The 19096-nt window shown below is 49.3% G+C and overlaps 6 protein-coding genes across 6 annotated transcripts; 4 read left to right on the top strand and 2 right to left on the bottom strand.

The window, feature by feature from the left end:
• Positions 1-224: 224 nt before the first annotated feature.
• BO87DRAFT_170596 (putative Rho GTPase activator (Bem2)) lies at positions 225-2874 on the bottom strand. The gene is made up of 5 exons (XM_025618340.1): positions 2793-2874; positions 2030-2693; positions 1302-1971; positions 1153-1247; positions 225-1095 (listed from the first exon to the last, which is right to left on the bottom strand). The coding sequence occupies exons 2-5, from the start codon at positions 2565-2567 to the stop codon at positions 380-382; spliced, it is 2019 nt and encodes a 672-aa protein (XP_025475495.1). The 5' UTR covers positions 2568-2693; positions 2793-2874; the 3' UTR covers positions 225-379.
• A 3995-nt stretch (positions 2875-6869) lies between these two features.
• On the top strand, positions 6870-8053 carry BO87DRAFT_430090 (Rab geranylgeranyltransferase subunit beta BET2; the record flags this gene model as incomplete). The annotated part of the gene is made up of 4 exons (XM_025627531.1): positions 6870-6968; positions 7039-7776; positions 7830-7954; positions 8011-8053. 4 exons carry the CDS (start codon positions 6870-6872, stop codon positions 8051-8053), a joined length of 1005 nt encoding a protein of 334 aa, XP_025475494.1.
• A 1491-nt stretch (positions 8054-9544) lies between these two features.
• Positions 9545-11149, top strand: BO87DRAFT_462633 (uncharacterized protein; the record flags this gene model as incomplete). Its single annotated transcript, XM_025629183.1, has 1 exon — positions 9545-11149. The coding sequence occupies one exon, from the start codon at positions 9545-9547 to the stop codon at positions 11147-11149; it is 1605 nt and encodes a 534-aa protein (XP_025475493.1).
• Positions 11150-11623: 474 nt separating this feature from the next.
• msh3 (mismatch repair protein MSH3) lies at positions 11624-15442 on the top strand. Its single transcript, XM_025629182.1, has 3 exons — positions 11624-12627; positions 12708-13804; positions 13861-15442. Exons 1-3 carry the CDS (start codon positions 11847-11849, stop codon positions 15334-15336), a joined length of 3354 nt encoding a protein of 1117 aa, XP_025475492.1. The 5' UTR covers positions 11624-11846; the 3' UTR covers positions 15337-15442.
• Positions 15443-16061: 619 nt separating this feature from the next.
• BO87DRAFT_462631 (40S ribosomal protein eS28) lies at positions 16062-16885 on the bottom strand (the record flags this gene model as incomplete). The annotated part of the gene is made up of 3 exons (XM_025629181.1): positions 16062-16189; positions 16603-16686; positions 16825-16885. The coding sequence occupies 3 exons, from the start codon at positions 16883-16885 to the stop codon at positions 16128-16130; spliced, it is 207 nt and encodes a 68-aa protein (XP_025475491.1). The 3' UTR covers positions 16062-16127.
• Positions 16886-17260: 375 nt separating this feature from the next.
• On the top strand, positions 17261-18860 carry BO87DRAFT_380164 (ATP phosphoribosyltransferase). The gene is made up of 5 exons (XM_025624235.1): positions 17261-17475; positions 17569-17603; positions 17714-18211; positions 18276-18413; positions 18481-18860. The coding sequence occupies exons 1-5, from the start codon at positions 17459-17461 to the stop codon at positions 18714-18716; spliced, it is 924 nt and encodes a 307-aa protein (XP_025475490.1). The 5' UTR covers positions 17261-17458; the 3' UTR covers positions 18717-18860.
• Positions 18861-19096: the final 236 nt, after the last annotated feature.

The following is a 19096-nucleotide window of genomic DNA, read 5'->3' as shown; positions in this document are numbered from 1 at the left end:
TACAACAAAAGTCAAAGCGTCATGTAGGTCTGAACTGAACCGACTCCAAGGCGCCAGGCATGCAGTCTGATGGTGGCCCGATATAGCTGGAAAGTCGTCGCGGAACTAAAACTGGTGAAGGCATAAAGATGAAAAGCTATAAGTTCATGTATGCGCCAACGTCTAGAGCAAGAGATTGGAAAATGGTGTATGAGCCGGATCACAATCGAAAGGTATAATCTCACTCATCGTGCACGACCTGCGGATCCAGTCCCAGGCCCTACACATGGTGAAGTAGAATTTCGAGCATGTAGGCCAGCCTAGTCGGGCAAGGAAATGGGATGTTGGGGATACCAGCGTATTGGAATATCGCTGGTTAGAGCTCTATATGGAATGTTGTTTAGATCTGAATCGGGGAAAGTGGGGGGCCGAGTTCGGGAAGCTGTGATATGCTTCTCGTATGCGAGGTCTCAATGTTCTTTGGTCTCTGCTTGCGGTTCTTCGGTACTTCGGGGCGCGGTGGCTCTTCTTCCTGTCCAGGTTGGCTGCTACCGGAAGAGACAGCCCTCTCGTGGCTCTCTTGAGTTTGATGAGGTTGCTGGTGTTGCTGAAATTGCTGAATTTGCTGTATTTGCTGAGGTTGTTGGACTTGCTGACAATCGTGGACTGCTTTATCCTTCTCCTGGGCCGCCTTTTCCTTTTCGTCCATTTCCTTCTCAATTTGAAGATATTCTTTCTCTGTCCAGCAGCCTTGCCAGCAGTTCTTCCAGTCGCAGACCAGGAAGTGGAAGCAGAACGCATCAATCTTCATGCAAGGCTGGAAGCAAATGCAAAGGTTGCGGTAGTCCATTTTGTTCTGGTCAACATAGGAGTGCAGGAGGTTTAGGTGACAGGTGATGGCGAAAAGAAGGTAATAGTTATAAGGCGGTAACTTGGAAAGTTCATCTTTCAGCATTTGTGGCGCGGTCGTTGCACCCTCGCATTTCTCAGCGATTAAGGCTTGTGTCTCCTTGGGGAAGAGCTCATCTGGCAATTCACGAAGCCAGGCCTTGAACATCGAGCCAATAGTGTTAATATCATAGAGGTCTGGCACATCGAAAAGGTTGATGTCAAGTTCTGAATGGAAACGTCAGACTCGATCAGAGAGAACCAGAGTTAGCAATAGAGAGGTACCTGTATCGAAACGTCTTTGCCAGTGTTTCACCTCTTTCCCACTTCCCGGGACTCGGTAGAGTCCCTCTTCTTCACATCCCTTGAAATTGAGGTAGCTAGCACGTCGTTAGCACATCCATTCCAACATGCAGGTTCATGATATTGCTTACTCGACACAGCGGTAAGGCAGAGCAGGCATCCAGAACTCGGTTTTGTCTCTACAATCTTCAAGTCGCTTTGCGATACGAGTCCGCCTTGCCTGTTGTATGAGTGGCAGATTGATGACTGAGCAAACATAATTATCGTCATTCACGAGCTCCCGCTCGTTTGTGCTCCCGCTCCTGGTAATCTTGCCGAAGAAACCCTTCCCAGCCTTGCCGATACGATCAGCGGCACCACTTGACTGTTGTTTGAGGTTATTGAATAGCGCAGCGGATGCGCCTGACACCTGGCTTAGTGAGGCGGACGGAACCATCGATCCAGCATAGTATTTATCTTTACGCATGTGGCCGTTATGATATTCTGTGGGTCGGTCGGCGGGATAACTGCGAGCCGTAGGATTCCCGGCCGTCCTGATATTGCGCTCATGACGTGGGGCAGTCTTCGGGGGCTCTTGCACCTCCCTCCGGGTGTTTTCTTCCAGCCTCATCAGGCTAGTGGATGGGCGCCGATGTGCTATCCTGTTCATAGACGAGTCGTCCAGCCTGATCGAGCGGGAGCGAGAGAGAAGGTTTGCGAAGCGTGGCTTGTTCTTCTTGGCTAGATTAAAGGCGTCCGACTCCGTACCCACCTTCTTCACCTCTGCTGGTTGGGGACACTTCTCCTCAGCACGATCACCACCTATTGAATGGGCTTGTCAGCGCACGAGACAGATGTATGGCTGGACGTATTCACTTACGATTCTCTTCTTGAGCTGCCCGCTCAATAGCGCCTGGCAGATCAGGAGTTGATTCGTAGAGTTTTGTTGAGATCTGAGTCTTGCGATCTCTGGAACTACCGCGGCTCTTGGGCTTTTCGCCCGAATTCCCTGAGCTATCCGAACGTTGGGCCCTATGTGATGACTTTGGTGCTTTGAGGTTCGCAAAGAAAGAGCGTGACTGATCACGCGTGTGCTTAGGGGTGTCTTTCGGGGAAGGAGGATACTGGGGTATAGCCGTGATACCCGGAGTAGCTGGTTCTGCAGGGGCAATACCCGGAGAGGTTGCTGGGAACGTAGGGCTACTCGACTTGCTGTTTGAATCTTGTGTGACGGGTCTGATAGTGGCCCCTTTGAAAAAGGGCGAGCTCGATGATGACTTGGGGGAACGGGGTGTCAGGGGACTTGGCCCCTCGGAGCTTTGGGCACCGGGCGTCAGTGGAGACGAGATCTTCGCATCCGCCTGCAGAGTGGAAGTGCTAAGATCTAAATTCGGAACAGTGGACTGTCTCGATGGCATCTTAGGTGTCAATCGCGGGTCAGCAGGTAACCCTGAAAAGTTGAACCGGGAACGCGGTCTGGGCTGAGGAAAAATAATAGTACGTCAAGGATCGGCTGCGACACCAAGTGGACGATGAAAAAGGACCTAGGGGCGAAAACAGGTTAGCATCCATAAGGTCTCATGGATGGTGCTAAATTTGGATATGATCCGGCTCCCGGCAAAGCTCCTGATTCTAGAACTTACTCCTTTTCAAATAGAGAGCCACGAAGAATTGGTCTCGGGGAGCATAAATATCCTAGCGCTCCCTTGGCAAAAGAAATGCGAATACCCGATATTTGAGTGGTGTATGAATATTGATAAGGAAATGATTGGAACCGGACCAGCCTTGGCCAATATTTCCGGATATATTGGACTCGCGGAGCACAGTTGAAGGGGGCTGTTGCTTTTCTGTAAGGATATGTCGGGGCGATAGTTCTAATGTAGAGTCGCATAGTGGTTAGCTAGATGGAAGTTCAAAACGCGTTCCTGAGAGGATCACGGCAGGGGAGACGGTGCACTGGATACAAAATCATGGGTAGCGATCTGTTGGTGGATAAAGCTACTACACCCCAGGGAAGAGCATTGAAACACCATTCCCCTAAGCAGAGCCAGCAGTCTCAGGGCAAATGAGCTCTCTTGAGGGGAGCAGATAGTGAACAGTCGATTGAGGATTTGACTCGAATAAGAAAAAAAAATAAAGTCACCACACACATACCAGATTGCGCCGCCCCTCATGTTAGATGGAGACTCCCCCTCCGGTTGTTACTTATCCCCTCCCACGACAATTTTGACCGAACAGCGATGCGAACTGTTGCTCCTGGTGACTTAAATGTGGTGACAGAGGTGGTCCAAAAAAAAACAGACGCTCGCCTAAGATTCTCGATTAGTGTGTCTGAGCGGTGTTGAAGAGGGCGGTCGGCGTACCAAGGGGACGACTAGGTGTCGGCGAATTTGCTAGCTAATCCCAAAGCGATAATGAAGATGCTAAAAAAGAATAAAAATAAAGGGAACAGGAACAGGGACAGGGAAGAACAAAGAATTTGCGTCCGCTTGACGGGTTTCCCGAAGAAGTGGTAATAGCGTTCAAAGAAACACGAGAGCGCGAGTCCGCACGGTGTTGGAGGTGTTCAGACTTGAATGTCGCAGCGACGACACATTCCTGGACGGTGTTATGCAAGCGCGGCTGTGTGTCAGGCTAAGAAGCCTCCGTTTTTTTTAAGGGGGGAGTCGGTAGTGGAGATAGCGTTGCAAGGCTCCGAAATAGTTACTGGGTGGCTTCAGAGTGCTTATGGGATTATGGAAAGCCTATCGTTTTAGTGCACAGACAACCAGATAAGTGGCAGGTGGATTGATGCCCTTGGATTCTTGGGAAGGGAATAAAATAGTAATAGTAATGAGAAAAAAAAAGGATAGTGGATAATGTCTGTAATTAAAACAGGTAAGGACGGTTTAGCATGTTACTCCCTTCCTGAAGAATGAATGCTGGAAGAGGTTCTCTTACTGATCGATAGTAGTTTCAACCTTCAAGTAAAGAGCCAGATATTGGTAGGCAATAGATAAAAGAAAAGTAATAATAATAATAATAATAATCCAAGAAAAATATCAAGTGAAGAATTGATGAAGCACCCTAAACCAAATTTGAGGGATAGAGGTTAAAAAGGGAAAGGAACTCGTGGCTGGTACCAGGAGGATGACGTTGGTCCAACCCACGTATTGATGGGTTAATATCTGCAATAGTCACCGAAATACCCAAAGTACCTTACAGCTGGGGGAAGAGAGGGGGGCAAACTGGAAAGGTTAAACTTCCCATGGGGGAGAAAATCGAGAGGCTGTCCGAAAGGAAAGTCAAATCCACATTCAAAAAATTAACTCTTGACTACAAAGTATATTGTTGCTATATAATTGCTATATAACTCGCAGCTATTTCATCACTATCGAGAAGAAAGACAAGAGGCCAAAGAAGGAGAAGAAAAAAAAATGTTTTTGGAAAATTCAATTATTTCGTTGTGTAGGTAGACTACACAAAGTGCACATAGTTAGTTATCTTTCGTGCCTGTCGGTTGGTTGCCCCTGAACACGCTACTGCGCAATAACCATTGTGATGATGGCAACCCCGGGGCTGCAATGGCCACCTCCTGCGTGGACGGAGTACAGGCCATTGGGATATACACCGAAAGATCGGAAGGACCCATCCAAACACTCGAAGCGGTGACAATGACTGGCCAGAAAAGATCGGGTCTGGCAGTTGGTGCCTTGGGCGGGATGATGCATGCCCGGTCTAAGAGACAGCCATTGCGACCGTGGATTGGCCAACCAAGGTCCTGTGGACGGGGCTTCAGTCGCAGGGCCAAATCAGAAGCACCCGAGAGACACGAGTACCTGACGCGGAGGCCCATCACAGCATTTGAGTGGCACCTTATCTGGCTGCTTAGTATGCAGTAGTCCAAAAGTCTTATGGCACTAAAAGTATTCTGTCGGCTCCGCAGACGACCGCCATTGTTGCGTGGGTTATTTCCGAAGTCTTCATGGTGAGAAAAAAAAAAAAAAAAAGAAAAACCTGTGTTGTTTGTTCACAAAATGTCTGATTGTATAGATTAGAAATATTGTCTGAATATTGAACCTCCAGCCAGTGGTCTGATTCTTGAAGCTGTATGGGTGGTCAACCATGGTTCAGTCAAGACAAATTTGATACAGTCAGTGGGGATGATAGGAAAAAGAGGAATTAATGCGTAGTCGGTGCCTGGATAGTGTACCCCGTACCCAGGTACTACTGGCTTCCTAGGCACCGTTGAACGAATAAATAATGGTTATCATTGTCTTATTGCCCCGCTTTACCAATGACATTTATAGCACCAAATGTCTACAATTTCTGGTTGTGCCTCTTATTATGTACGGTACATTCCGGATGGCTAAATATAGACAAGGGGAAGAAAAAAGAAAGCAAGAGAGCCCTGGAGCAGGTTTACAACCCTGGAACTGTCATTTTGAAAAATGCGCTCCTTTTTGTAAGCAATGCTGGACTGAAAACAAAACATACTTGGGCGCTTCCATGTGTGAAGTATATTCCGGTAATTCCACGGGGCATTATACGCTGCCACCACAAAGAGCACGCGGCTTCCCACCTCTGGTGGTCTAGTGCTTCGTTGCAGTGGTGGAGAAATCACCTCAACCCTTCCGGTTAGCAAAGGTAGCGTGCTCCCCCTACCGCTTTAGTACTCCCGGACAATCTGCTGTTTTTGATAGAAGATAAACGGGACTTATCATCAATTGTGGACTGCTGAGGGTCCTGCACCTCATGGCACTTATGCGAAAGCGTTATGGGCGTTGCCCCGTTTAGCGATTTCTGCCTGGAGGCTAGATAATCTACTAAAATATATACATAGTAGTAGTATCTAGTTTAGTCGACGGCATACTACTTACACGTGGGACAATGAAAGACTCATATGACTACTACGCCATACCGAGTCAATAGCCCGGCACTACGTAATTATGCCTAGCTAGTACTATCGGAGTAGAAAAGACAGAACCCACATTCCCCATTCATACCTGCAGTTCTGCACCTGGTGCTCATCATCACACAAGGATCCCTCTTACGCTCGGTAGAAACCTTCGATACTACCTGCCTACCTTGGACTTACATGCATTTGACAAATTTGATTGACATTGCCACCAACTTACTTTGTACATAGAACAGAGTGGGACGCGGGAGCCCGGCCTCCATGGCATCGGCACAAGGGCCAGCCACCGAACCTTTCAGAGCGAGCAGGGACCCAGGGGCAAGCAGTCTTTGGCGCTCAGGGGTTTCACACCGCTGTCCGTGGGAGACGGCGATCCTGCCCTAAACGCCAGGCTGAAACAATGGGCCCCGCTTTTTGGCCCAGCGGCTTTCCCGGTGGCGCTTTATCACGTGATGGTCAGCCCTCCCTCTCGTCACCAACCGCCCTCCACCACACACACACTTTTTCCCCGAAGCTTGCTTTTTCCCTCCTCCCAGCTTCCCAAGTCGTCCACGACTAACCTCCAAAGACACCTCATACTAACCTCACCTGCAGTGAGGGGGACACGTGCAGCGGTTGCCTCCCTTGACGACCCTGTGTTTGCCACCCCCAAAGCTTCGAGCCTGCTTCTCCGCCTTGATCGCCCTTGTGTTGGCAGGCACAATCTTCGTGGCCTTGGTCGGGACAGCACATAAGGCTACCTTGCTAGCGCGAGCAGGAAGCTCTTGACTAGTCCGAAGCTCAACCACTAATTACACTGCTTTCCAGCAATCCGATCACAAAAATGTCCTTAGTTTCGGGTCCTGGTAGGGCTGCTGGGACTGAATCCAGCTTGAACCTTAGTGTCGAAAGACATGTGGATTACATCAAGAACTTGGACAGCGTGCGTCATTCTTACTATAACCATGGTTCTTCTCTTCATGATGGGGAAGATGGTTGACAGGTGATGCTAGAGGAGGGATGAGCTAGAATATTGGCTTACAGAACACCTTCGCCTGAATGGGGTGTATTGGGGCTTGACAGCTCTACATCTCCTTGGCCGTCCCGATTTCCTTCCTCGTGAAGATACCATCGACTTCGTTCTCTCGTGTCAGCGGGAGAATGGAGGCTTTGGAGCAGCTCCGGGCCATGATGCACACATGCTGTACACAGTGTCGGCAGTGCAAATTCTCGTAACCCTAGATGCGGTGGATGAGCTGGAGAAGCGCGGTCTAGGAGGAAAAGAGAAGGTTGGCTCTTTCATCGCAGGGCTACAGGACAAAGACACTGGCGCTTTCATGGGTGATGAATGGGGTGAGAGAGATACACGCTTTCTGTATGGCGCGTTTAATGCACTCTCCCTTCTTGGGCTTCTTCACACAGTTGATGTACCCAAGGCCATTTCCTATGTCCAGCAGTGTGAGAACTTAGACGGTGGCTATGGCATCCAACCTGGGGCTGAGTCACATGCCGGTCAAATCTTCACTTGCGTAGGAGCTCTGGCAATCGCCGGACGACTGGACTTGGTAAACAAGGACCGTCTTGGGGGCTGGCTCAGCGAAAGACAGGTTGAAAATGGTGGTCTGAACGGAAGGCCCGAGAAACTGCCCGATGCATGCTATAGCTGGTGGGTTGGTGCGAGCTTGGCTATGATCGACAAACTCCACTGGATCGATAGTGGCAAGCTCTCTGCTTTCATCTTGCGCTGTCAGGTATGTTATCCCTTTCGCCATGACATTGCCGGCATGGCACTGACGCAGTTCAGGATTCGGAGGCTGGGGGCATCGGAGACAGACCAGGCAGCATGGTTGATGTGTTTCACACCCATTTTGCCATCGCTGGTTTGAGTCTGTTGAAGTTCAATGGCATCCAAGAAGTAGATCCAGTCTAGTGAGTTATGCAACCTGCGCAATGCAAAATTGCGGATGGCTAACCTTGTCGTTTAGTTGTATGCCGAAGGCAATTACACAGAAATATTTGCAACGGTAATCTTTGGCTGTATGATGACATCACCTCTTGAGTACTTTTTCTTGACGTAGGCCTCACCTCCTGCAATCTAATAACCCGTTTTTCTTTTTCTCCATGGACTATGGGATACAAGGCAGGAGAAGAGTGATTGGCACTGTGACTTATTTCCGCTTCATACCCCCTCACAATAGCCTTACGGAAAGGCTGTTAAGACACAGTGGCACATGAACCGTAATTATAGTCAAGATATACAGTAGCTAGTTAATCAACATGGAAGATGAATAGACTTTGTTGTATCCTTGAAATTAACTGATAGTCTCGAAGTGATTAGTGTCTGCATCGTAGCCGTAACTCACCCAATGCTTCTTTATATTGCCAGATGCTAAACGCATGCCGTCCGTTTCGTCTGCAACTACTCAAAGGCTATGGCCATCATAACGTCTACTAGCCATGTAGCTAACGTTTATCTTTACTGAGACGTTGGTCGATTCGTGGTCCTTTCCTTACTGCTAGTTGATTATATATATATACTAAGAACACACGTTTTCAAAATCCCAGTAGTAAAACTCGGGCCCCCAGAACGGACAAGATATATTTATAGTGTCACTCAGTATTGGTAAGTAGTAGTGTGTAGTTCGACAAGCGGTACTACTACTCTACTTAGTACTAGTAACTTAGTAAGTTGTTTGGCTCACCTGGTATTCCAGTCTTCAGACGTACTAGTTTATAGAATATAGATAGAATGCTAAATTGGCTTACGGTAATGCCTCTCACACTGGTTGCACCGAAATGATGAATTGTGTGATTGATAATCGGACTGTGTATCATACATAGATACGTTTCCCGTGTCTATGCTGAAGTATTGTGTTCTACCTACCCACATAAACGAAACTACTGTGGTAACTACTACCTAGTACTGGTCAAATTATAGTATTTCATTGATTTTGCATTGGTGTCACCCATTGAAATTCCCAAAATAGAGGTTTTGCAATTGGTCTGAGTGTCAACTATGAGCAATCGATTGGCCTACTGTATTTGCTACCCTGTCTGTATTGATACCTGCCTGCCTGGAGGAAGCTGGTCTTGGTAGCTCTTTCTCCAATTGTGGAATAACAGTGAGAAAGTCAGCCGGGCAGGTCCCCCATCTTCCTGTAACGCCTTTTCTTCTGGAGCTTCTCATCCTCTCCTTCCGAGGCCGGCTTATCACATCTGTTGTTGATAGAAAGTCCTCCTTGTTGTTTCCTTCGATATCTTTTCCAAAATCAGGAGCCGGTCCCTATTACACCACTTTCCGAAATGGATGCAGCTGCACTTTTGTGCAATATCTGCCCAAAGCGGCCCACATTCAGCGATGTATCGCACTTGCTTACCCATATCTCGTCAAAGGCTCACTTGTCCCATTATTTTAAACTTCAAGTACGCAGTCATCAAGAGCAGCAAGCAGTAGCCTTGCTACATGAATATGACAGATGGTATAAGAGAAACAACTTGGCCAAGTTGCTTTCGGATCGGATGTCCTCGAAAGAAGCCCGCAAGAAAAAGATACACGAGAAGTCATATACGGAGAGCGAGACTGATAATGCTACAGTGCCAGTATCCACTGCAAGTCCTTCATTCCAGAACCCACTGCCTGATTATCTGGACCCGCGTCTCTCTCATTCGTATGTCATTGCGGAACCTGAGACTGAGGACACGAACACGCCATACTCTTCAGCCAATGCCGCTTCTAGTGACCCGTCCTATAATCTCACGCATACTTACCCTGGACTGGAAGACCACTCGCTGGCTCCAGTAACCTCACCGACAAAGACATCACAGGCTCTTTGCAGCCCCTGGAAGCAAGAACCACTGCAAAGGGTGGATGACGAGGACGTCCCGGTGCAAACCGCATTGTACTGGGCGAAGGCATCGGATAACGAAGCAGACGTGGCTCCTCAGCCATCCGACCAGTACAGCTGCGATCCATTTGTCGACGATAATGAAACTGACAGCATTTATTTTCCCACCATCAATGAGATGGAGAAGGAAAGAGCAGATGAGATAGCCAGACTGAAGGGTGTGCTGTGGCCTGGAATGGATATATTTGACTCGGCTACCGAACAGATGAGACGCAGACGCAATCAGAAGAAGGACGAAAGCATCTTGAAGCTCATGGAAAAGACGTCCCTTTGTGTGGAGCCAACAGAGCTTGTCTTTTCCCCTACCGGAATTTTACGGAAGCAGCGTGTGATCTCAGGTAATGTTGAGGATAGTAGCCCCCTCAAAGGGGAGACGCCCGTTCCCAAACGTCGAGTAAATCGCCCCAAAAGAGTTCTCTCCCAAGTTGATCCTAATATCCAAAGTGGGCAAAATAGGAAACGAACCAGAAGGACTACCAAGCGCATTGAGAAACTGGTGGATAGAGATACAAGAGGAAGAGATACACAAATCCCCAAGGGATCCCTAGGGCCTCAGCGGCTGCATCGACATGGCAGTCGCGGGGATGACATGGACGAATTTGAATTATCTTTCAGAGGGACAAAGCTAAAACCTCGCACTGGATTTACCGTCTTTCATGATAGACCAAGTCAGTGTAATGCTGGTTCTACGGATCATAACCATGGCGGTGGAACTCATGCTGTGGCGTCGGCTCCCTCTCATCCTCTATACCTCCTCAAGGATTTCACACTTCATCATGATGCTTATCCACTATCATTTGGTGACCAATCTACCGCAGTGGCTGGACGAGCGCATGATTTGACCATGGGCAAGGAGAACATTGAACCACTCCTGGATGTTCGTGGCCGCATTGATCCTCTGATGGACTGGCAGTCCCCTTCCCTCACGGAGCATTTGACCAGCGGAATCTGTTACCCACCGCAGTACTTTTTTGGAGATTCTCGACCAGTCGGCTTCAGATCGTTCGATAACCAGGAAAGCCCCACTGGATATTCGTTCAACCCTTTGGCCGTTTCACTCTCTGGGTTGCCCGCTGACGATGGTCCAATGTATACTCCAAAACCAGAACTTAGATCGAACAACCAGTATGAAACACAGCTTGGCTCACCCGAGTCCACAATTTCGGACGTTGATGAAAGCGAGTTTGGCCGACTTTACCTGGACGGGAGCTCGTTCTAAGTTCTGGTCCTCGTCTGTGTGGCCTGAGTAGAGTTCGGTTTCTGCGGGTCAAACTATATCTTTATATGGCACCTGCACAATTTTAGTCGACTTCGGAACCAAAGCTGACATGGCTTTGTAGCTTGCTTCGCATTGCCTAATATACAAGCACTCCCGTTACGTGGTATGAATACTTGGGTGGTTAGTACTGCATTGGGGTCAAACTCAATGGTAGCCGCTATACATTGACTGTCGGACGACGCCCCTTGACACTGTATACTAGTATGTTATCATGTATAATAACTCCAACAACGTCATGCTTACACCAAGAGAAAGACAGGGGGACGAGGAGAGAGAAAGTGTGTACTTCGTCCAGAAAGAAGTAGTTCAGTGGCCGTTTCTGCCTCAGGCATAAAGATTATATCATCTTCAAGTGCAATTAAGGGGAACTACGCGTGACGGGCGTGACGGAGCTCCTCCACGCGTCAAGGTCGCCGACCCGCGGATACGCATTTGACGCTAAGGCGAATGCTTTGGCTCCGGATATCGTTTAATGCGATTTGATTGATGTCTTATATATCAATACTAAGGTCCTAGGCTGTTATCGGACTCTAGGGCGCGACCAGCAGGCGCTACCGCCACCGCGAACCCTTTCCCCTCGGTGTTGCTAAGATAATTTGTCTCGGCGACAGTCAGTGGTTTCGACCACACGGAGAAAATGCCTCTTCCCTCATCACAGACTTCTTCGTCACCGGGAGTGAAGCGGAAGCAGTCAACCCTCGCGAGTTTCTTCACGAAGAAACCACAAACAGCTCAACCTGCTCCAGTCAATGTCGTTGAAGAGAAAAACCCAGCCACAACCCCCGAGGAAGCGGACAATGAGGAACGAGCGCCAAAGAAAGATACCGCCCTGACCGATGATGAGGAGGATGACATAGTGGCACCGGCCCCTAAAAGAGCTAGAACAAACGGCCTTCACCCCGCAAGCAAAGAAGAGGTTCCGAAGTCAACATCCACTACAGAGCGACCACCGGCGTTGACTAGTAGCCAGAGGACTGAGATATTCAAATTCAGCAGCTCACCTGCGGTGAACACCGGAGCGGAAGGGCCGCAGGCGGCAGGTGAACTTGAGGCTAGACAAAGACAGAAGGAGAGAGAAGCGTTACACCAGAAGTTCGTTCGGAAATTGGGTGGTGCGGACTGCCTCATTGGCATTGGTAGAAATGCTATCAGCGAAGCTACACCCGAGGAGGGGGCTGAGGCCGAAGATGAGGAGGAAGCAGCACCACCTCCTGCCAAGGGCAAGGCTGCTGCAAAGAAAGGCGGAAGCAAGCTCACTCCAATGGAGAAGCAGGTCATCGACATCAAGCGCAAGCATATGGATACCGTCCTAGTAGTTGAAGTCGGCTACAAGTTCCGATTCTTTGGTGAAGATGCGAGAGTCGCCGCAAAGGAATTGTCTATAGTCTGTATCCCTGGAAAACTAAGATTTGACGAACGTAAGTATGGTTCCGTTGCCTCCTTTCCATCTCCTGCTTTATTGGTGAATCGTGCCTAACGTAGGTCTTGTCATATCTAGATCCTTCTGAAGCACACCTCGATCGTTTCGCCTCCGCTAGCATACCGGTTCACAGATTACACGTTCATGTAAAGCGCCTCGTTGCCGCAGGTCATAAGGTCGGCGTGGTGAGACAAATCGAGACTGCTGCTCTGAAAGCAGCGGGCGATAACCGCAATGCGCCTTTCGTGCGCAAACTCACGAACTTGTACACCAAGGGTACCTATATCGACGATGCGGAAGGCTTAGAAGGGTCTATGCCTGCAGCATCTGGTGGCGCCTCACCAGCAACCGGCTACTTGCTGTGCATTACCGAGACAAATGCAAAGGACTGGGGCAATGATGAGAAGGTTCAAGTGGGGATTGTAGCTGTCCAGCCGGCTACAGGAGATATTGTTTATGACGATTTCGAAGACGGATTCATGAGGAGCGAAATCGAAACGAGGTTGTTGCATATTGCACCATGCGAGCTTTTAATTGTTGGCGAGCTTTCCAAGGCTACTGAGAAGCTCGTCCAGCATCTCTCCGGCAGCAAGTTGAACGTCTTCGGGGACAAGACCCGCGTGGAAAGAGTGCCCAAGTCGAAGACTGCCGCCGCGGAGTCACACAGCCATGTCTCCAGCTTTTACGCAGGAAAGATGAAGACGGCCAGTGCTGCAGATGATGCACAGGCGAGTAGCCTACTTCAGAAGGTGCTCAATCTACCAGAGCAAGTGACTATTTGCCTTTCGTGCATGATTGAGCACATGAAAGAATACGGCTTGGAATATGTTTTCGAGTTGACCAAATACTTCCAACACTTTTCTTCCAGATCACACATGCTTCTGAATGGGAACACTCTGATGAGCCTCGAGATCTACCAAAATCAAACGGACCATACGACTAAGGGCAGTCTCTTCTGGACGCTTGATCGGACACAAACGCGGTTTGGACAGCGCATGCTCCGGAAATGGGTAGGACGTCCTCTGCTAGATAAGTCGAGGCTGGAAGAGAGGGTGAACGCCGTTGAAGAGCTGAAAAATCCAGAAAAGACGGTAATGGTAGAGCGGCTCAAGGGGTTGCTTGGAAAGGTTAAGAGCGACTTGGAAAAGAGCTTGATCCGGATCTATTACGGCAAGGTTAGTTCTCCGTCTCTACCTTTTATCACCTGAATAAAGACTAACAAGACAACCAGTGTACTCGACCGGAACTCCTCACCGTTTTGCAGACGATGCAAATGATTGCGCAAGAATTCTCTGACGTGAAGTCACCTGCGGATACCGGTTTTGCGTCTGCTGCCATTAATGAAGCGATCACTTGTCTCCCGGCGATCCTGGAAGACGTTATAGCTTTTCTTGACAAGATTAATTTGCATGCTGCGAAGAGGGATGATAAGTATGCCTTCTTTCGCGAAACCGAAGAGACAGAAGACATCAGTGACCAAAAGCTCGGCATTGCAAGTGTTGAACACGAGCTAGAGGAGCATCGCTCTGTTGCTGGCCAGAAGCTCGGGAAGAAGACGGTCGAATACAAGTCTGTTGCGGGAATTGATTATTTGATTGAAGTCGAGAACAGCTCGGCTTCCATTAAACGTGTGCCTGCATCATGGGTGAAAGTGAGCGGCACCAAGAAAGTATCAAGGTTTCATACGCCGGAAGTCATTCAGCTCATGCGACAGCGTGACCAGCACAAAGAAGCGTTGGCCGCGGCGTGTGACAAGGCGTTTATATCCCTTCTCGCTGATATAGCAACTAAATACCAGCCCTTCCGGGATAGTGTGCAGGCATTGGCCACGCTTGACTGCTTGATAGCTCTGGCGACTATAGCTAGTCAACCGGGTTACGTGAAGCCCGAATATACGGACCATACGTGCATCCAAGTGGACCAGGGACGTCACCCAATGGTCGAGCAGTTACTGTTGGACAGTTATGTGCCAAACGACATCGACTTGGACAGCGACAAGACACGCGCTCTTCTGGTCACCGGACCCAACATGGGCGGAAAGTCCAGTTATGTACGACAAGTAGCGCTCATCGCCATCATGGGGCAAATAGGTTCTTATGTTCCCGCGCAGTCGGCCAAGCTTGGTATGTTGGACGCTGTATTCACACGCATGGGTGCTTTCGACAACATGCTAGCTGGCGAGTCTACCTTCATGGTCGAGCTTTCCGAGACCGCAGACATCCTCAAGCAGGCGACTCCACGGTCACTTGTCATTCTGGATGAACTGGGCCGGGGCACGTCCACGCATGATGGTGTTGCAATTGCACAAGCTGTGCTTGACTACATGGTACGGTCGATTCGAAGCCTTACGCTTTTCATCACCCATTATCAACACCTCTCTTCAATGGTCCATACCTTCGCAGACCACGAACTACGCAACGTGCACATGCGGTTTACCGAATCAGGTACCGGAACAGACGAAGAGATCACATTCCTCTACGAAGTAGGTGAGGGCGTGGCACACCGCAGCTACGGGCTGAACGTCGCGCGGTTAGCAAACCTGCCAGGGCCATTGCTGGACCAAGCCCGGCAGAAGAGTAAAGAATTGGAGGAGAAAATCCGCCGGCGGAAACTGGCTGGTCTTGTGACGGCCGTCGGAGAGGTCATGGAAGGCACCAAGGATGGAAATATGATTGAGCGCCTCATCAGCAGCGCCGAGCAGCTGTAATAAGCATATTGATGTGTTGTTATTGCTTTCTATCGAGATGAGCGTATTGGCGGCGTTGCATGATCAAAAGTGTTAGGCTTTAGACGTAGATTTATGAATATCAATCAAAGACTCGTGATAAGCGGGGTCTCCACAACGCTGTTTCATTCAGCTTCTACATGTAGGGCAGTGATATCTACGATGGGTAAGAGGCAGAATGGACATGTGAATCGTAAGCCAGGACTCACTCACGAGACACCGACACAAGGTATAATGTCCCCGCAGACCTTATTCCCATAATACCACCTAAGATCCAAACCGAGCAAGTTCACATAAAGGTCCATCCGATTCGAGTGCATCGTGCATACAACACGAGGGAGAAAAATTAAGAAGAAATAAGGGGGTAATCTAGACAGAGACTTGATGAATAGAAGATCACCTCGCGCCCGTGGGGATTTCAAATTTTTTTCCTTCGTTTTTTGTATTTCAGGTTGATAGCCTCGTTTTTTTCTTCTCTTGTTTCTCTCTCTCTCACTTTCGCTCTATATGAAGTCCAGTTGTAGGAAAGTTATGAGTTCTGGACACACAACAGGAATGATAAGAAGAAAAGAAGAAAAAACAACAAAAGAATTTTTGTCAAACGAAGCCATAACAACCCGGATGCCGCATCAGCCCATAAGATAAGATAGTTCTTCTTTTTTTGCCTTCCCGACCAGACCTCCCAGAATAATCATTTCCAACGCAAGCAAGGGTACATAGCCTCGAGAGGGAAAAAGATGTTGACGAAAACTCGGAGTTGTTGGTAAAGGAAATTAACGGAGACGGCGGGCCTCGCGTTCGGACTCGAGCAGGCAGAGGATGTCGTCGACCTTGACTGTTTGCGACGAAGAAAGGGTTTGGTTAGCTTGGTGTGTGCCATATATGGGTTGGGTTTGAAGATGATGGAGCGACTGGTTGATTGGTTGGTTGGCTGGATGGACTGAATGCGATATTTCTTTCCCCGTGGAGTTGAGATTATCCCGCGATACTGCTTGTCCTTCTTTTCCCCCTCTTCAGTTCCTGCGTGCGTTGTGTTGGGTTCGGAGATTCGTACTGTTCGCTGATAGAATCGTGGGTGTTGTTGATTTCCGATGCGTGCGCACTTTTTCTTTTCACTCTTTGCCATTCTTCTCGCGGGATTCTTCTTTCTCTTCGTGGGGAAATAATTCGAATCGGTCCAACCAGCGCCACCACCATAGCCGTAGGAAATGTATATCATCAATTGTAATCAACGGAGAAATCGCATACCTGGGCCCTTGACGTTACGGATGATGCTGCGGGAAGTGTCGTCCATGAACTCGACGCGGACCTGGGTGACACCACCACGGGATCCTATATATTGAAATGCTCGTTAGAATCTTCTCTCAAGCCATATGTGCCATCCACACGCCGTCGCGGAAACACCGCAATTTGTATATATCCCAGGCGAAAGGCATCGAAATTCGATAAATTGAGAAATTCACGACGTACCGGTACGGCCGAGGACACGGGTGACCTTGACGAGCTTAGCGGGCTGCTTGGCGGAATCCATCTTGGAGTTGGGCTTGACGACAGCGAAGGACTGACGGGATGCGTGAAGATGGCGTTTTGGGGGGGTTGGCAGAAGTTGAAGCCGTTCGTGAAAATCGATGGATTTGCGGCTTGTGTGGGTTGGGTTTCTGTTTTGGGCTAAAGGCGAGGGCTCAGGGCTAATGTGGCCTGAGCCGTCAGGCAGTCAACTAAAGCTGGAATGTCAGGCCGGTGATGAGGTAATCGACTTTCTCTTGTAGCCTGATATATGAGGCAGAAGTGTCAGGCAGCAAGTAACCCTGAATCTTGCTGGCCTGAGGTATCTGTGCAATGCGGGCCCCTCCGATGACGGGATTTCAGACTCTTTTCTGCGGCATCTTCTTCCTCTTCCGCTACGCTGCTTATTCCCCTCTCTTCCTCTCACTCCCTCTGACTCCTGCTTAACTCTTGTTTTTCTGTTCGCAATACCCCTTTTAGGATATTCGACAGTCTCTTAGATCTTGGATCTATATCTAATTCTTCAATTGCTCCCTTTCTTTTCTTCCCTGTCATCTCCAATTCCTCGCCGGATTACCCCGCGCCGTTGATCGTCAGTATGGATCTCGTCAACCAGTGAGTCAATTGCCCCGTAGCAAGCTTTGAACCCCACGATCACAGCATGCTATTCGCTCTATACATATATCATTACTAACATATCTCCTATAGCCTCGAAGGAAGACTGCTCTTTGCTGTCCCCAAAAGCAAGTTCCCGCCATGACTCACTCCCTGACCGCAAAGCACCCCCAAATTGCCCAACCCACCAATGGCCCCTAAATCAAGCACCGGACTAACGCCTGTCTTGCCTGAACAGAGGGCCGTCTCCAACAAGCTACGCTGGACCTCCTGGCCGGCTGCGACATCCAGTTCCGTCGCGAAACCCGCCTGGACATCGCTCTGGTCAAGAACCTTCCCATCGCCCTCATCTTCCTTCCCGCCGCAGATATCCCCACCTTCGTCGGTGAAGGCCGTGTTGATCTCGGTATCACCGGTCGCGACCAGATCGCCGAACACGATGCGCTGCTGCCCCGCGGCGAAGTCTCCAACGTGGAGGAGGTCATGGACCTTGGCTTCGGCGGCTGCAAGCTCCAGGTGCAGGTCCCGGAGAAGGGCGACATCACTGAGGCCAAGCAGCTGATTGGTCGCAACATCGTCACCAGCTTCACTGCTCTCACTGAGGCGTTCTTTGCCAAGCTCGAGGGCAAGAGTGATGCTGACAAGAGCGAGCTCAGCACTAAGATCAAGTACGTCGGCGGCAGTGTTGAGGCTGCTTGCGCTCTGGGTGTTGCTGACGGCATCGTCGATCTTGTTGGTATGATCAATGATCCTCATTCGTAGCATTATCATGCCAGTCAGCAACTAACCAATGTCTACAGAGTCCGGTGAGACCATGAAGGCCGCTGGTCTCAAGGCCATCGACACCGTCGTCGAGACCATCTCCGTCCTGGTCAAGTCCAAGAAGACCCAGAACCCTCTGGTTGACCTGATCGCTTCCCGTATTCGCGGTGTCATCAGTAAGTTCCTACCATCTATTTCTTTGTATAACCCGACCAGTCCTATTGACTCTTCTCCTCTCTGCAGCCGCCCAAAAATACGTCCTGTGCCAGTACAACATCCCCCGCGGAGAACTGGCCACCGCCTCCAAGATCACCCCCGGCAAGCGCGCACCCACGGTGACCGCCCTGGAAGAAGACGGCTGGGTTGCCGTCAGCTCGATGGTCGAGAAGAAGAAGATCGCGACGGTCATGGACGACCTGACCAAGGTTGGCGCAACAGATATTCTGGTCCTGAACATCGCCAACTCGAGAACGGGTTAAGCTTGAAGTCAATTTTCGTTGTTTTGCAATTTTTTTCTCTTGTCATGTATAGGGCGCGCTTCTTCTCTTCTTTCGCATTATATGTTTTTTCTTCTCTTTTCTTATGATCAAAATATTATCGGCATTCTAGATGGTTAGACAGACGGGTATAATCGAGTTCATGAGATACGGTTCATTGATTAGAGTTGATGTCTTTTTTTCATGGGTCTGATGTATGATCGGTGTGGGGATATATCTATCGATGAGATATTATAGAAGGGTAGGTTGGTAGTAGATGATTTCAGAATTGGATGGTTGCTGAGAAAGAAGAAGAAGGATAGAACCTATCAGATAATCTCAGACCCCGCACATTCAATCCTGCAGGATCCCGAGGATCCATA

Source organism: Aspergillus neoniger (assembly GCF_003184625.1).
Source record: "Aspergillus neoniger CBS 115656 unplaced genomic scaffold BO87scaffold_41, whole genome shotgun sequence".
In the NCBI taxonomy this organism is placed as follows: domain Eukaryota; kingdom Fungi; phylum Ascomycota; class Eurotiomycetes; order Eurotiales; family Aspergillaceae; genus Aspergillus; species Aspergillus neoniger.
The sequence above is the reverse complement of the archived record's forward strand: the minus strand, read 5'-3'. Positions and strand labels throughout refer to the sequence as shown.

Bases quoted from the DNA above. Each gene is read 5' to 3' on its own strand.
- BO87DRAFT_170596 (XM_025618340.1), bottom strand. From the start codon at position 2,567: ATGCCATCGAGACAGTCCACTGTTCCGAATTTAGATCTTAGCACTTCC. The intron at 1,248-1,301 runs GTAAGCAATATC...ACGACGTGCTAG, and splicing joins CTGCCTTACCGCTGTGTCGA to CTACCTCAATTTCAAGGGAT. The intron at 1,096-1,152 runs GTACCTCTCTAT...GTTTCCATTCAG, and splicing joins GCAAAGACGTTTCGATACAG to AACTTGACATCAACCTTTTC.
- msh3 (XM_025629182.1), top strand. From the start codon at position 11,847: ATGCCTCTTCCCTCATCACAGACTTCTTCGTCACCGGGAGTGAAGCGG. The intron at 12,628-12,707 runs GTAAGTATGGTT...TGTCATATCTAG, and splicing joins AAAACTAAGATTTGACGAAC to ATCCTTCTGAAGCACACCTC. The intron at 13,805-13,860 runs GTTAGTTCTCCG...CAAGACAACCAG, and splicing joins TCCGGATCTATTACGGCAAG to TGTACTCGACCGGAACTCCT.
- BO87DRAFT_380164 (XM_025624235.1), top strand. The intron at 17,604-17,713 runs GCAAGTTCCCGC...TTGCCTGAACAG, and splicing joins GCTCTTTGCTGTCCCCAAAA to AGGGCCGTCTCCAACAAGCT. The intron at 18,414-18,480 runs GTAAGTTCCTAC...TCCTCTCTGCAG, and splicing joins CCGTATTCGCGGTGTCATCA to CCGCCCAAAAATACGTCCTG.